The sequence below is a fragment of the Protopterus annectens genome, chromosome 3.part0 (genome assembly GCF_019279795.1).
Source record: "Protopterus annectens isolate FY-2018-M chromosome 3.part0, PAN1.0, whole genome shotgun sequence".
In the NCBI taxonomy this organism is placed as follows: Eukaryota; Metazoa; Chordata; order Ceratodontiformes; family Protopteridae; genus Protopterus; species Protopterus annectens.
The window spans coordinates 428063800-428077805 of record NC_056731.1 but is presented as its reverse complement, the minus strand read 5'-3'; the positions used below and the strand labels follow the sequence as shown (position 1 = coordinate 428077805).

Sequence of the window (14006 nt, the reverse complement as noted above, 5' to 3'; positions counted from 1 at the left end):
ACATGCGCACACACATGCACACACAAACACACCTGCACACAGAAACATGCACACCTGTGGACAGCTTATATGATTTCTGCGATCACCCATCTGCATTTCCCTTCATTAGGAAAAGAGATGCTCTGATGAAGGTCTTGTGGACACAGGAAGGACATGGTAACATCATACAGAAGGCATCTCAGCCAAAAGCTAAACCAGAGAGAGACAAACACTGTTAGGCAGGAATGCTGTCTGCTGCATCAGTGTGCTACCCTGGGTTTAGCAAAGAAGCACTGCAGTTTATCATGCAGTGTTTTGTTATTTGTCAAAACATTGCAAGTAAAAATATATCTTTTAAGCTTTTAGTACTTTGGAAGTTCATTTGTCACTGCCATTGGCTAGGATTCAGAATGGCTTATCACAAGATGGAAGACATAACATGGCAGTCTTTCTCATTACAGTAAGCCTTTTTGATTCTATGAAAGTCCTCATGGTGCACTCAGATTAATTGAAAATGTGTGTGTGGGGGTAATTATTGGTGCTTTAGTGTTTATATGTGTGTGGATATGTGTGTGAATGTCTAACAGGGAGAGACCTACATGTTACTAAGGAACTAGGACTGAAATGTTATGGTTGGTAACAGATAAATACATTGTCAGTGTCCACTTATAGTACACTATACTCAGAGGATTAATAGTTATTTGCTATTCATTATGAAAGGATGCACCATTTACATCCATACTTAATATTTCTAAAACCAGTGACTGGCAAAGTATTTATTGCATGGTATTAGGTGAAACCTTAGATGATGATAAAGAAACCTGTCAGTGATGTTTGCTTTTTAAGTTGCACATCATGAAAGCTATTCAGTGTTACATTGCTAATTAAACACTTTGTCATATTTCTGTAACTATTTCAATAAACATGCCCTCAGGATTTTTTGCTGTCTTGTAAAAGCTTACTTCTGGATAACAAAACTTTCTGAAAATATATGATTAGGCTGTATGGTTTCCATGGAATTTTAGTGAAAATATCATTCTGGGTTTCTGTGCATTCTGATAAATTACAACATTTGTGTGAAGACTGTGAGTATACCATCACTGTAAAGAAGAAATTTCTGATTGTATCATGTTAATAACTTGCATTGTTCATAAAATATTTACATTTATTTTCATTTGATTTTTCAAAAAAAGCTCTGGAATGTATGGATATGTGTGTGGGCTGCTAGACGTGTGATGTTCCACAGCAGCAAGTGAGGCTAATGAGTGTAAACCTTTGTCTACTGGAGCCTTTCGTGATCTGATGCACTTATGCTTGTAAAATCATTATATAGTCATGTGCATATTTCAAAATGCAAATGCTAAACCATTTTTCCCTTGTTTGAAGGACAGTTTTCATTTTGGCTAGAAATAGTTGCCTCATTCCTAAGCCACCATTTATTCAAAGAATATTCTGACAGAACTGACAACACTATTTCAATTAGTTAATACTGACTTGTCTTGTGTGACGTATGATAACACAATAATGACTGAAACTCCATGAACCATAGCTATGAAATATATGCGCTAATTAAATAAAATATAATATTTAGTAAAACTGCATATAATCGTAGTTGTTAATCTGATCATCCAAGACACTTTAGTGCTAAGCATTGCTGTCTCCCAGCTGCAGAATCTAGGAATATATGTTGCTTTTGTGGATTATGTAAGTTCTTTATACTAACAAATGCATTTCTACAGGTACCCTGGCTTCTTATGGAAGCTTAGGCTGCCCATCTATTCCAATGGCATATGTATTGCCCCACAATTTGAGCTCTAGATAATTTATTTCCAAGTTTCACTTGTAATAAATATTTTTACTTATTGGGTCTAACCTGGTTACAAAATAAAAAAAATCAAAATAAATTATGTGAAATTATATTTTTTCAGTCTGTTATATATTCTGTGTAGAAAATATTGTTCAAAATAAAAAGTTTCAGTGAGGTACCAAGAGCTGGTAGTAGCATTAGATGGCAGGAAGATTACAATGCATAAAGACCACATACTTTGAAATCAAAACTACCTCTACACTGCCCCCATCTTACTCTTTTAACAGTCACCAACCTCAGTCACAACAATCATCTCCATCCAAATACTTAACTATTTAATCATTGAATATTCAGAGTCTAGCAAATAGTCACTAAGCTGCACTCATGGATAGCTCTCAATACCCCTCACATCCTCTCCCTATCTGAAACCTGGCTCAAGCCACACATCTCAAATAGTGAAATACTCCCACCAGGTTATAATATCTTCCGATCTGATATACCTGTAAAAAAAGGTGGTGGCATGGCCATCCTCTACTCAAACATTCTTAACCTCTCACCATACGCTTCCCCAATTCCTGATTTCCTCCCAGCTGAAATCATCATCCTTAACTGCCATCTGAATCCCCACAAAAAACTTGCAATTGCCTCTATCTACCTTCCTCCTGGTAACAATCTGCCCATTCTTGAAAATATCCTATCCTGGTTCTCCCACAACATACCATATGAAAAACTTATCCTTGGTGATGACAACATTGATTGGTCCAAACTCACAACTGACTCCACCCAACTCAGTATCCACCTACACGGCTTCCACCAACTTATAACATCTCCCACTCACTTCCATAAAAATTCCTCTTCCAGCTCCATCATAGACTGGATCCTTACCAATTCCCCCCAGCAATACCACAATCCCACCACCTTACCTGACTCCCTCAGTGATCATCTCCCTACCACCATCTTAAGACATTACTCCTATATTCCTAAACCCCACCTTATCAAAGACTGTCGAAAACTATTGAGTTTCAATTCATCCCAATTTAACTCCATTCTCCACAACATAGATTGGTCCATTCTAAAACACCTCCCCCTAAACAATGTTGTAATCACTTTCAATAATATCTTCATGAATACTCTAAACTTCTTAGCTCCCTCTAGGAAGATCAGAGTAAAACCAAACCATGCTCCCTGGCTCTCCAAAGAGACTAGGTCCCTTATGAAACAAAAAGATCATGCTTGGAAAACCTGGACTAAAACTAAACAACCACCTTTTTCTCAAAAATACAGGCAACTGAGGAACATTGCAAAAAAACATACAACTAATGACAAAAAGTTATACTATAGCTCTGCTCAGCTTAACAACAAATCCAATCCTCAAAAATGTTGGTCAACTCTCAACAACATCCTCTATCCTGGAAAGCCCTCTAATCCCTCCCCATACCCTAACTCTTCCTCTCAGGAAACAACTACCCTCCTGAATAAACACTTTATCTCTTCCTTCAAAATCTGGTAACTTTAAGCCAAACTCTACTTTGACACCCACCTCTCCAAGTCCCACTACCACAACTTTGTTTTCTTTTGAGCCAGTTCCCATTACTTAAATCAAATCTCTACTACTCTAGCTAAAACCTTGCTCTCCTCCCACTGACAATCTATCTCCTACATTCCTCAAACTTGCTGCTGACTCAATTGCCTATCCTGTATCTATAATAATTAATCAATCTATTCTGGAATCAACTGTCCCCACCCTTTGGAAATCTTTCTTCACTATCCCTCTTCATAAAGGTGGAAACTCCACTGACCCCTTAAACTACTGACCCATTGCCATTCTGTCCCCCCTCTCCAAGATATTAGAAAAAATGTATTCACTCACAGCTTCTCAATCACCTCCTCACACATCACTTACTTACCCCTACCAAACATGGATTTCGTCCTCACCACAGCACCACCACTGCCCTCCTCTCCTTCACTCATATCATTGCAGAGGCACTAGACAACAATAAACTAATTTCCTGTCTCTTCCTAGATCTCTCCAAAGCCTTCGATACTGTCTCTCATCCTCTACTACTATCCAAACTCGCAAATCTCCACCTATCCCCCTCCGCACTTGCCTGGTTTAATAGTTACCTATCTGGCAGGGAACAATCTGTCAAATGGCTCTCATCCTCCTCACCTTTCCTTCCCATCTCCACTGGTGTTCCCCAAGGCTCCATCTTGGGACCCCTTTTGTTTAACATCTTCACCAATGATCTTTACACCTCATGCAAAAAATCCTCCCTTATTCAGTATGCCGATGACTCCACACTTATATCCATCTCAAATAACATTCCTGAACTACAATCCCTGACCCAGCAAGCCCTACTATCCACTGAACAATGGCTCTCTCACAACCTATTGATCCTAAATCCCAAAAAGACCAAACTCCTACTTTTCCTTCCCCATTCTCTTTCTCATCACAAAACCTCCTTTTTTATTACATCTTCTAACAATACAAATATCCAACCTGACACCCACACAAAACTCCTAGGGGTCATTATCGATGACGAACTCAAGTTCAACCTACACATACTCCAATGTATAAAAAAAAACAAACCAGAAACTAGGTCTGCTATATCGGAACAAAAAATTCCTAACCCCTGAATCTAGACTTAACCTGCACCAGGCATTCCTCCTCCCCTCCCTCTTATACGCCACCCCAGTTCTTACCAATATCCAGTCCTCCACTCTAAACAAACTGCAACAGACTTACCATAAAATAGCCAGATTCATTACTAACTCCCCATACAACTCATACCACTGCATTTCTTTAAACTCTCTTCAATGACTTGAACTTCCCCAGTTTCTGCTATCTTATCAATTTCATATGCTACACTCTATTCTTTATAAACCCTCCTTCTGTCCATCTCTATCTTCCTTAGTCTCCATCTACATCCCATCCCGGACCCTCCGTACTTCTAATCAACAATAACTTGATATCTACCACCCAAAAAGGTCAGTAGGCAAACTACTCTACAAACACTCCCATGCCCATGCTTGGAGCAAACTTCCCCTTGACGTACGTTCAAGCTCCCACACCTCACACTTTAAAAATGAACTAAAAGCTTATTTTCTCAATTCCAGAACCTGCCCTTGCCATGACCCTACCTAGTCTTCCTTCCCTTTATGTACCCTCAAAAGGACCATACTTAGTATCTCATTACACCTCTCCAATGTGTCTACTATGCATTTGCACAATTTTATACAAACAAAAAATGTTCATTGTTGACCTATTGAACTATATCAATGTAAAATTGTTACTTAGCTTCTTTTTAATGCAACTTTAACTTTATGCATGTATCCCAACATATGTGAATTGTTTTGCTATAAATGCTATTATATCAATATTGTTTAAAATTGTACTTGTTTTAAAATGTATTACTGCAGATTTTCTCCTCGGGTCTCCACTGAAAATGGGCCACAAGCCCAGTTGGACAAACCCGGTTAACAAATGTCAATAAATAAGTAAATAAATAAGGTGAAAACTGCACACAGGCCTGCCATGTAGTTTAAAGTAAGTTTGCAAGATGGCTAGGGTGACAAAAATTTAGTAAAGTTAATAAAAGAAAATATTTTAATAAGAAATAGCTTGGCTCAGTTTTTAAAAATATATTTAGCATTATTCTGTAGTTAGTATTTTTCCATTGCAAATTTTGCTTCCTACAGAGAATATTAATGTTAGTAGCTACAGTGGAAATCAAATAAACTTTATAACTGAAATAGCAAGCGACCACACTGAACAAGTCTTCTGATGTACAAAGGACACGGACCCCAATATTAGCGCTTTCATCCACTTTATTCACTTGAGCTCAAGTGAATAAAGTGGATGAAAGCACTAATTTTGGGGTCAATGTCCTTTGTACATCAGAAGGCTTGTTCAGTGTAGAGTGGAAATCAAACTGCATGTCTAATGTAGATTTTTCTCCAAGCCTGAAACATGTTCCTTTTATTCCGGCACAGTTCATAGCTGTACTCTGTTACACTGTTCAAGCAACAAGCTTCAGAGTAAGCCAGTAAACTCGAATACTGACATTAGTCTGCCATGTTATAGATTCATAGATTCATCTCTATTCCTCCTCTCTCCTGGAGGGACATCATTCAGTCTGGAGTAAATTTCTGTATACACAGTCATCTAGTTTACATAAAAAGAGAGTCACACTGTCTAACATGCAGCAGAAGTTTATTTCAGAGGTATGGGAGGCACTGTGAAGATTTAGGTCCCTGGTTCTAGTATTGGTGGAGATACTGGACTTGTGGAGAAACTGTTATGCTAGTTGTGTAGATTGTCTTGTCCTACGTTAGTCAGTAGTGCTTGAAAGACAGACCACACACACACCATATTTTGTTTAGCTCTAGCTTAACCATACAACTGAATTTGCAATATTCAGGTCATGATGAAGCGCATTCAATATGAGAAAATCAGTTCAGCTGAGCAAGGAATCTAAACACAAACTAAAAAGATTTTCTCACATTTAATACTCCTTCCGATTTGTAGCTTTAGGCAATTGTTATCCATCCTGCTGGCAATCAAGAATGTCATATTTAATTAATTGATGGCCAAGAGTATAATGTTACTACAGTCACTGGAATCAAGATTTGTGGAAGCAGGTTTGGCAATATTGGAATTAATAAAATTGAATGCAACATTGTCATACTCCAGGCAAGGTGTAACCTCTGGCTTTTATTTTGTTTTATTTATGTTTATTTATGTTTGTTAACTGACGTAGTGTACTCATCACTACAGACCAATTTCAGCCTTAGCTGGGGTGAAATACAAAACATTTCACAACAAAAAAATGCAGAAATGTAAACAATACAGAGCAGCTCATATTGGTTACATAGAAAAACTGTATATGAACATTGTATTACACCAGCAAAGTGTAATGTAAAATATTTACTATAATATCTGTAATACTATAATATTTCACTGTAATCGTTTTAACGGTGATTTGGGAAATGGACCTTTCTACACACACACACACACACACACACACACACACACACACACACACACACACACACACACACACACACACACACACACACAGACACACACACAATTAGGAGATGTACCACTTAAAAACAGAAATTTGATAACTGAATTAAAAGTATGGCCAACGCATTGAGTGAAATGGCTGAAAACAAAAAAGATATGGTTGTTAATGACTCACTTGTGTCTTGATCACTCAATATTTCAGCTGCTGGAATCCAAGCATATTTTAAACCAAGTGTTTGTCCCTTTCCCCATTGTTATGTGATACTGTAATATGTTTATATAAGCCCTTCACATAGGGTTTGGAGGGCTTTCCCTCTCAAGCACTGAAAGCATGAAAATATAGTCAGATTTGAGCCGATCAAGTATTGTGTGATCAGGATGCAAGTGTATGTAGTAGAACCCCCCCCCCACCAAAAAAAGAGAATAAAAGAATCTGGTAAGCAGGATGAAAAAGAACTCATGCCTTGTGCAACATGATACCACTTTACTAAAGAAATCACTCCCATTGTCAGCAAAGTAAAATAAAAACTGGTTTAGCAAGAATAACTGCAGGAAAATTACAGTAAAGCTGATACTTTATTTCTAAACATTTCAATACAAATGCACACTACTTAAAATGTTTTATTTCTAACAAGCTTGATGCCAGAATACAAAAAGCCTGTTTACTTAAATTTTGTGTATCAGGAATAGCCTGTAAATAAATACCATTTAATTATATTTATTTACTTTTTACTTATTTATATTTATTTATTTTGCTTCACTCCATATTTCTGTCTTTTCTTTTGTGAAATTCTTGTTTATTAGCACTCAGAATGTCATTTGAGTGTGAAATAGTTGTCAAACTTGATTTAATGATTTACAAGGTAAGCAATGAATATCATGTCCCTCACAAAAGTGAACAGTTTGTAACTCAGTCGGTCATCTTAAAGCATGCTTTCATTTGAACACAGGTTAATGTGTAGCGTGGCTGTGCTGCACCACCATGGGAAACCAGTATGTGTACATTTTGTGCCACTGGCAACTGTTTTGAAATTAACACAAACTTACGTACAGCATGGTGTAAGAAATCATGACAGCTTAATCACTAAGGCAGCTCTTCTAAGACTGTTGGACTTTATGAAGTAACATGAAACTTACACTGAGAAGAGTAACTTTGCTGACACGAGCAGGACCTTCAAAAATCAAAAGTTCTGCAAATCAAACAGAAAAGAAAGTGTGGAATTAAAAAAATATCCTTACTAGATAGCAGTTAATGTAACATAATTTACTTATTTATTTATTTATTTATTTGGCATTTGTTTGCCAGGAATCTCTGACTGGGTTATGAGGTACCCATTTTCAGTGGAGGCCGGTGAGAAAGGCTCCAGATACATATGGTTAACATAATGAAAAACTAGACAGACATAATAAAGTCATAAGATTCAAGCACAAATATGAAAACAACACATTAGTTTGTCAAAATGAGAACTTAACAGACATAATGAATCATAACAATCAAGCACAAAATTTAAAAAACTACACATTAGTTTGTCAGAATAAAAACTCAGCCAACATAATAAAGTCATAGTATTCAAGCATAAATTATATGGAAAGCCTGATAATAGGAAGAATCAGCATTATTTACATAACAGATGATTGTCATAATGATTATTAATATTCTAGAGGTAATGAAATATAGTTGTTGTTGTATCTTTCGGCTTTTCCCCGTTAGGAGTCGCCACAGCAGAACTCTGGTCTGCTAATGATTGGCAGTAGATTTTTACGTACCGAGTTGCCAGCCCTGATGCACAACCTTCAACGAAGGTATGCCCATTCACGCAAGTTTCCACACAGAAGACGCTTTAGCTGAGAATCGAACAGGACAACGCCTTATTGTGAGGCAACAACGCTACCGCAGCACCACCACTGCAGTGAGGTCATGAAATATAGTAACAGATTACATTGGTGAAGGCGTAGGATAGTGCAAGTAGAGAAAGGTAGGGAGTGATAAATATAGTAACAGATTATATTGGTGAAGGTGTAGGATAGTGCAAGTAGAGAAAGGTAGGGAGAGAAGGAATAGCAGGAATATATGCGGAAAAGGTATCAGTGTAATCTCAGGGGAGTATATGTAGAGGAAGGGAGGGTAGGGTAAGTTAATAGTGGGGGATAGATAGGGTGGAGGTAGAAAAAGGTATAAGAGTACCTCAGCCTGGGCTCATACATGAGCAAATCCAAGCTTGACTTGAAGTATTCTTTTATAGAGGTTTTGAAAGAGTGCAGGTTAGTAGCAGTTTTGATAGGAAAAAAGAAGGGAGTTTCATAGTTTTGCCACAGAGCTGGAATAAATGCTTAGTTAGGTTTAAAAGTTATGAGGAGATGTTTGTCTTCAGATCTGAGATGTTTATTTGGGATATAAAAGTTGATTAACGGGCCAAGAGCAGGACAAACTAGTGGGCTGTGGATGATTTTTATATTATAATAAGTTGTACGTATTGGAGGGGGAGTTCAAGCCATTTTAGGGAATGTAGGGCTTTACAGTGATGAGTTAGAGGGGTTGAGTTTATGGCAAATTTGGCAATTTTGTTATAGCAGCTTTCTAGTTTGTTTCTTAGGGAGGTCTGTGAGCTACTTATAATTAGGGATGCATATAACAGTGAGGGCTAGAGGTAGGTTTTGGCCAGTATAATTTTGGTAGCTGCTGTGAGGAAGTTTTTATTCCGGTATAAAATGCCTAGTTTTTTTTTTTTATACTGTTTTGTATGTGTAGGTCAAATGTGAGATTATTGTCATTTCTGACATCTAGCAGTTTTGTATGCTGAACCAATTCAGTTTCAGTATTGTTGGCTAAAAAAGATCTTGAAGTTTGTTTTGTGTTAGCTATGGGGTTTGGGGGTGAAGAGAAGGATTTTTTTTTTTAGTTCAGTAGGAGTTCAGCATCTGAGAGCCATGTTTCTACTGAACAGAAAGCTTGCTGTGTTATGTGTTGTAGGTGAGTTAATGTGTCTGATACACAGATGATAGTGGAATCATCTGCATATAGGATTAGAGTGCCTTAACAGGAGGATGTATGCAAGTTATTGATGAAACCATTCAATAGTAATGGACCAACAATTGATCCTTGAGGTACACCTGTGGGGGATGTCATATGGGGAGATATAGCCCTGCCATTTTACTGCTTGCTGCCTGTCAGCTAGGTAGCTAGAAAAACATTGAAGTGAGAAGGAGGATAGACCAATGCTGGAAAGTTCTTTAAGGGGTTTGGGGTGATATACCAGGTCAAATACTTTTGACAAATCTAGAAATACTGCAGATACTAGTTTGCCAGTATCATGGGCTTTGTTGGAAGACTCCATGAAAGATAACACTATTGTTGAGGTATTGTGTGCAGGTCTAAAGCCATGCTAAGTGTGGGAAAGTAGGATACTGTGTGTAAGATGGTGGAGAAGTTGTAGGTGCACACATTTTTCTAGAATCTTAGACAGGGGGGACGAGATTGCAATAGGATGAAAGTTTGTGATGTCAGTGGAGTTGCATCCCTTATGTAAAGGCATAATGTGTGATCTTTTCAATAGGTGAGGGACATGTGATTCAGCTATGGATCTATTAATTAAAATGCTAACAGGGAATGCTATTACCTCTGTGGCCAGCTGTACGTATTCTGGTAGGACATTATCTGATGATGTTGAGCAAGGTTTCAGTTTTTTTATTTGAGATAAAGGAAAGGGCTGAAAAGTATCCTGGAGATGGTTTGTTTTTTGGTTATGAGTGAGGGGTTGGTTGTTTGTGTGTGTAAGTGTGGGGTGTGTATTAGTTAGTATTGGGGGTATTAGTAGACGTAGTCAGTTGGGCTGGATGAGTTGGGTTCACTTTTAGGTTGGAAATGGACTCTCTAAAGTATGACTTAAATTTGGTGGCTGTTTGAAGAGGTGGCATATTAGGGTATGGATAGGGATTATTTTTATTTCCTGAGTTGAGTAGCGATGTTACAGAGGACGAGAATTTCTTAGGGTTGTTTTTGTGGTTATCTTGAATGTAGGAATAATATGATTATTTTATCGTTCAGTATTTGTCTTTTTGTTTGATTGCAGAGTTGTTTGTATAACAGAAGACTTATGTTATTTTCATTCTTTAGCCAGCAGTCCATGCTTTGTTCCAGTCTTTCACTAGAATTTTATATGATTTGGTGAGCCATGGGCATGGATAGTTTTATTCTTTTTGTTCACTGAGGGTCTACAGAGTTAAGAATGCTTAGGAAGGTGCTGTTGAAATGTTCAACTGCATCATTAAAAGGAAGTCCTTTTAGGATGGACAAGTCTATAGCTTTTAGAGAGTCATTAAATACCTCTTTGCTGAATTTTTGTAGGCTGAGTATAGATTTGAACTTGTGTTGCTTTGTAAGTTGAGTGATAGTCCTGTGAGTATAGACTAGTAGGTAGTCCCTTAAGGAGTTGGGGACTGTGCCTGAAGATGTAAAGCTAGAAATATTTGAGACTAGTGTCCAAGTCCAAGATGAAGTACTGGATATTATTTTTGCTATATCTGATAGAAGTATTTATAAGATGAGTAAAGCCACATAGGTTTATCCTGTTTGTTGGGTGTTGTGAGGTTAGTGTCTGCCAGTCAATGTTAAAATCCCATAGGATAACGGTTTCATTCAGTATTGTTACAGAAATCCAGGCTAGAATATTTTCTAGAAAGGGAATGTTTTGATGTATAAAGCAACTATGCAGATGTTCTTGGATAAGTTAAGTTTTAGAAATGTTATAAGGATTTCAGCTGTGCAGAATTTTGATAGAGTATGGGGAAACTATCAAGTTGTTAGGGAAAATTAGGACTATTCCACTACCTATTTATGTGCTCTGTCTACTCTGATAATGCTCTAACCAGGGGGAAGAATTTCAATATTTTTATTTTTGGTTTTAGCCAAGTCTCTGTAATAGCAAGGATGTATGGATTACAGTGTGTTAACCAGACATGAAAGAGTGTCATTTTATTGATTCATGCTCCTGATATTAAAAGTGATAAGTTTGAGTTTTTTGTCTGTGTAGTAGGAATGGGACTTGGGTTGGGGTGAATGTCGACATACAAGTTTAAGGCTGTGAAAGAACCTACCCTCAGGTCAATTTATAGGTCAATTTATAACTAAGAGCAATCATTTTATAGCTCGAACAAGCAATTAACAAAAAGCTGCACATAAAACAGGTTTTCTATCATTTCCTGAGAGTAAGTACCTGGCATATGCAGCATAGTCTACTTGTCAAGCAAAAGAGACAGTGGCCAGCTTAGTAAGGGGTCTGACTATTTCACAGAGCGGGCATGTATTTAACTGATTAAAGTTAATATACAGCAAGCTTCTTCATGATAAATATGCTTACATTAAACAATGCCAAATGTCTCAGTAAACTTGTAGATGTAGGGCTTTGTGACAAAGCTGCTGCAATATTGGGGTCAGATGTAGTGACTGCAGGCAATAAAACAATAAGAAAAGTCTTAATAAACTTGTAGGTGTAGGGCTTTGTGGCAGAGCTCCTGTAATATCAGGGTCAGATGTAGTAACTCTGATCTATGAGGGAAGATAGGGTGTAAGAAGAGACAACACTGACATAAAAACATTACTACATTTTTTGGGAAACTTTCCTTTAATATAAAATCAAATATCTGTTTGAACATATGCTTGTGCCTACTCTGGGTGTGAAAGTAAGTTTGTGTGTGTCCACATGCAGGTGGGTGTCTATGTGTCTTTCTGCATGTCTGTGTGAGTGTAATGTTTGAGCATGCATGCTTAAGTGTGTGCATATTTCTATATGTTTTGTTGTATGTGTTTTATTATTTTAGAGAAATATCATTTACAGATTCTGCAGTCCCTAATGACACATTGATACATGATTATGTTCAGAAAACATTATACATACTAAAAGCAAAAGAGAATGAAAAGGGATAAAAAAGGAAAACTGAAACAGCTTCAGTCTTGTCACACATACACACACATTCACATGCAAAGATACCTTTTCACAGACACTCAAACACTTTCACAAATACTCGTGCACACACACTAGCCTTCCTCCGCCATATGTATTCATATGTAATTCTGTGAAACACTGGCAATATCTTTGCCTCAACAAAACTGACAACTGCCCCTTATTTTGCAGAGTGTCCCAGATTCTGAGTCATATTTTTCATGTGTTCCTCAGAATTTTTTTCTGGAAAACTGTTGAGGGTTTACATTGAATAAATAACAACAGCTGTGAGTTTCATACTGCGTTTTCAGTGGCATGGCATTGGGGATGTTTGTATTCTAAGCATTTCCTACACTAAAGGAAAGGAGTCTTGCTCATTTAGCATCTCAATGACATTGCCTAAACAAGAATAATATATTATCTTTGATTAGGTAAAGTGAAGCCAGCCAGCTAGCTAAAGCTGACTTTGCATGGCTTCTCCCAGAGGCTTCATTTTCTTTTAATCCTCATGCCTACAGAACATTACTTACTGCCAGAACTGCATGGCAGGGAATGCTACCATATGCCCTAGCTGTGGAAATAAAATAAGCAAAGATGAAAAGACTTTGCAGTACCAGCCAAACCCTTATCCCCATGCACATAGACACACACCTTGAAATACCACACAGTAAATAAAGAACTACTCTAAAAAAGGGAATCATAGTTAAGTTGGAATTCTTACAAAGCAAGGGCTGCCATCTAGTATTGGGTAAGAATGGGGGTGGAGCACAGAAGCTTTGAATAAGGAAAATGTACAGTTCCCCAAGCAATCCTTTCAGGAGTTTCATCAAATATGCAGACACATCAAAATGAAACATTTCCCCCAGTGATCCCTTCAGTACTATGCACAAGTATGCACATGAATCAGAATGAAACATTTCCCCCAGTGGTCCCTTCCATAGTATGTCCAAGTATGCACAAGCACCAAAATGAAACATTTCCCCTCCAATCCCTTCAGTAGTATGTTCAAGTCTGCACACGCACCAAAATGAAACATTTCCCCAGTCATTCCTTCAATAGTTTCACTAACTATATGCAAGCACACTATTGACACCAAAATTAAACATTTTTTCCCAGCTATCTCTTAAGTAGTTTCACCAGGTATGCACAAACATCAAAATGAAACATTTCCCCCACTGATCCTTTTAATAGTATATCCAAGTATGCACAATCACCAAAATCAAACATTTCTACAAGCATTCCCTTCATAGTT

At 37.5% G+C, this 14006-nt stretch overlaps 1 protein-coding gene across 1 annotated transcript in view; it reads right to left on the bottom strand.

The window, feature by feature from the left end:
• Positions 1 to 14006, bottom strand: part of LY86 (lymphocyte antigen 86) — a 669137-nt gene that overhangs the window by 86011 nt on the left and 569120 nt on the right. The window contains exon 4 of the mRNA XM_044064862.1: positions 7953 to 8005. Within this exon, the coding sequence (XP_043920797.1) occupies positions 7953 to 8005 (53 nt within the window). The remainder of the gene's footprint in view (positions 1 to 7952; positions 8006 to 14006) is intronic.